A 3,355-nucleotide genomic window follows, 5' to 3' on the forward strand; every position below is an offset into this window, starting at 1 on the left:
AAAGCACTAGTATTGCTTTCAGGTCGTTGCTGAAAGCACCCCCATGAGAGGTCGGCTCTTTATGTCCCTAATGTTAAGAGGAAGAGTTTTGAACAGTCTTGGGCTCCTAATGTGTACAGTAATGTGTTTCAGTGGACCCACTGAGCCTCTACCTCCAAAAGGGCTGTTCTGCACTTCCTGCCATGTCTCCTGATCTGGTAAGGAATTATTTCCGTGTGCAAAATTGGGACCAGTCCCTGTAATATTTTTCAGGTGTAAGTTATGTATTTCTCTCGCCTGCTTTAAAAAAAATAAGGCTTAATATATTTTAAATAGGTCCAGCAGTTTAGATGCTTTATGGAATGAACTCTGGAAGGGCAAGTTGTGTGCACGTTCTTCACGTCAGCAACTTTTCCAGCTTTGAATGAGGTTGTTAGTGTGCAGCAATAGTCATTATTAGATAGTACTAATGACATATTAGCCCGAAACGCTGTGCGAGCTGGTGGCTTTACAAGAATGTAAATTCAACTTAATTTCTATGTTCTCTGTTAACTCCCAATGTACCTTCTTCTATATAAATAAATATATAAATAAATATGAACTAATCCACAGGAGCCGTAATGAGGGTTCGAACCTCGGCGCTGTGTGTTGCCAGATGCACGTTCTAGTCAACTGCGCTACGACAAGCGTGCGTCTGGGAACACCCTGCGCTAAGGTTCGAATCCCCCCAATCAGGGCTCCGGTGTATTTGTTAACTGATATATCATCATATTGTGATTTCTCTGTGTAATGACAAGGTTACATCATTGGTTAGGCATCACTTGTTGGAGAAGTTCTTGTTCTCCAGCTTGTCGTTGTTTTTGTTCTCCAGCCTGTCGTTGTTCTTGTTCTCCAGCCTGTCGTTGTTCTTGTTCTCCAGCCTGTCGTTGTTCTTGTTCTCCAGCCTGTCGTTGTTCTTGTTCTCCAGCTTGTCGTTGTTCTTGTTCTCCAGCTTGTCGTTGTTCTTGTTCTCCAGCCTGTCGTTGTTCTTGTTCTCCAGCCTGTCGTTGTTCTTGTTCTCCAGCCTGTCGTTGTTCTTGTTCTCCAGCCTGTCGTTGTTCTTGTTCTCCAGCCTGTCGTTGTTCTTGTTCTCCAGCCTGTCGTTGTTCTTGTTCTCCAGCCTGTCGTTGTTCTTGTTCTCCAGCTTGTCGTTGTTCTTGTTCTCCAGCTTGTCGTTGTTCTTGTTCTCCAGCTTGTCGTTGTTCTTGTTCTCCAGCCTGTCGTTGTTCTTGTTCTCCAGCCTGTCGTTGTTCTTGTTCTCCAGCCTGTCGTTGTTCTTGTTCTCCAGCCTGTCGTTGTTCTTGTTCTCCAGCTTGTCGTTGTTTTTGTTCTCCAGCCTGTCGTTGTTCTTGTTCTCCAGCCTGTCGTTGTTTTTGTTCTCCAGCCTGTCGTTGTTCTTGTTCTCCAGCCTGTCGTTGTTCTTGTTCTCCAGCCTGTCGTTGTTCTTGTTCTCCAGCTTGTCGTTGTTTTTGTTCTCCAGCTTGTCGTTGTTCTTGTTCTCCAGCCTGTCGTTGTTCTTGTTCTCCAGCCTGTCGTTGTTTTTGTTCTCCAGCCTGTCGTTGTTCTTGTTCTCCAGCCTGTCGTTGTTCTTGTTCTCCAGCCTGTCGCTGTTCTTGTTCTCCAGCCTGTCGCTGTTCTTGTTCTCCAGCCTGTCGCTGTTCTTGTTCTCCAGCCTGTCGCTGTTCTTGCAGTTGTGGCAGCTACTTTATTGTTCTTTATTGGTAAAGTCTTCAGACCTGATTACTCCCAGGTCTTTTATCATGGGTCTTCTTTCTAAAGTATAGTTTGAGAGCGTTGTGTATGTGGGTCTTGATTTCTTCGTCTTACACCACGGCCCAGGAGCTGGAACTTGTCTTCATTGAACATCATATTGTTTTCTGTAGCCGCCAGCCAGAGCCTTAGGGTCCGCGCAGGAATATCCCTGCCAAAAAAAATCTGTAGCCTCTTTCAGAGAATCTATTTACAGTAGCTTGAAGGGTAGATGTGTCATCTGGCACCCGTATAGCAATCACAGTGTCATCTCTATAAGCTGATATAGCACTATATATTGTTTCTTTGTTAATGTTTGATATGATAACGAGACTGAGTGCCGGCCAAGCTCAGTACTCTGGGAAACTGTGTGTCGGGATTGACACCGGGTCTAGTGATAGAGATAGACACCATCCCAAATAGAGGTCTGGGGTGGTGAGTTTGTTTAATTCTTGGTGAATATGGAATTCTAGACACCTGTGATTGGGGCTCAGTGCTTGGGCTGGCTGTCTGTGGCTTCTTCAAAAGTCCTGTGGGCTTAGGGTGACGTGGGAGGTAGGTACCACCCGCCAGACGCCACCCGCCAGACGCCACCCGCCAGACGCCACCCGCCAGACGCCACCCGCCAGACACCACCCGCCAGACACCACCCGCCAGACACCACCCGCCAGACGCCACCCGCCAGACGCCACCCGCCAGACGCCACCCGCCAGACGCCACCCGCCAGACGCCACCCGCCAGACGCCACCCGCCAGACGCCACCCGCCAGACGCCACCCGCCAGACGCCACCCGCCAGACACCACCCGCCAGACGCCACCCGCCAGACGCCACCCGCCACCCGCCAGACACCACCCACCAGACACCACCCACCAGACACCACCCACCAGACACCACCCACCAGACACCACCCACCAGACACCACCCACCAGACACCACCCACCAGACACCACCCACCAGACACCACCCACCAGACACCACCCACCAGACACCACCCACCAGACACCACCCACCACCCACCAGACACCACCCACCACCCACCAGACACCACCCACCAGACACCACCCACCAGACACCACCCACCAGACACCACCCACCACCCACCAGACACCACCCACCAGACACCACCCACCAGACACCACCCACCAGACACCACCCACCAGACACCACCCACCAGACACCACCCACCAGACACCACCCACCAGACACCACCCACCAGACACCAGACACCACCCACCAGACACCACCCACCAGACACCACCCACCAGACACCACCCACCAGACACCTCCCACCAGACACCCCCCACCAGACACCCCCCACCAGACACCACCCACCAGACACCACCCACCACCCACCAGACACCACCCACCACCCACCAGACACCACCCACCACCCACCAGACACCACCCACCAGACACCACCCACCAGACACCACCCGCCAGACACCACCCACCAGACACCTCCCACCCAGACACCACCCACCAGACACCACCCACCAGACACCACCCGCCAGGCACCACCCGCCAGGCACCACCCGCCAGGCACCACCCGCCAGGCACCACCCGCCAGGCACCACCCGCCAGACACCA

The 3,355-nt window shown here is 52.7% G+C and overlaps 1 protein-coding gene across 1 annotated transcript; it reads right to left on the reverse strand.

Moving 5' to 3' along the window:
* Positions 1 to 796: 796 nt before the first annotated feature.
* LOC138357228 (putative uncharacterized protein DDB_G0289263) lies at positions 797 to 1,887 on the reverse strand. The gene is made up of 2 exons (XM_069313888.1): positions 1,846 to 1,887; positions 797 to 1,702 (listed from the first exon to the last, which is right to left on the reverse strand). The coding sequence occupies exons 1-2, from the start codon at positions 1,885 to 1,887 to the stop codon at positions 797 to 799; spliced, it is 948 nt and encodes a 315-aa protein (XP_069169989.1).
* Positions 1,888 to 3,355: the final 1,468 nt, after the last annotated feature.

The sequence above is a fragment of the Procambarus clarkii genome, chromosome 76, assembly GCF_040958095.1.
Source record: "Procambarus clarkii isolate CNS0578487 chromosome 76, FALCON_Pclarkii_2.0, whole genome shotgun sequence".
Lineage (NCBI taxonomy): Eukaryota > Metazoa > Arthropoda > Malacostraca > Decapoda > Cambaridae > Procambarus > Procambarus clarkii.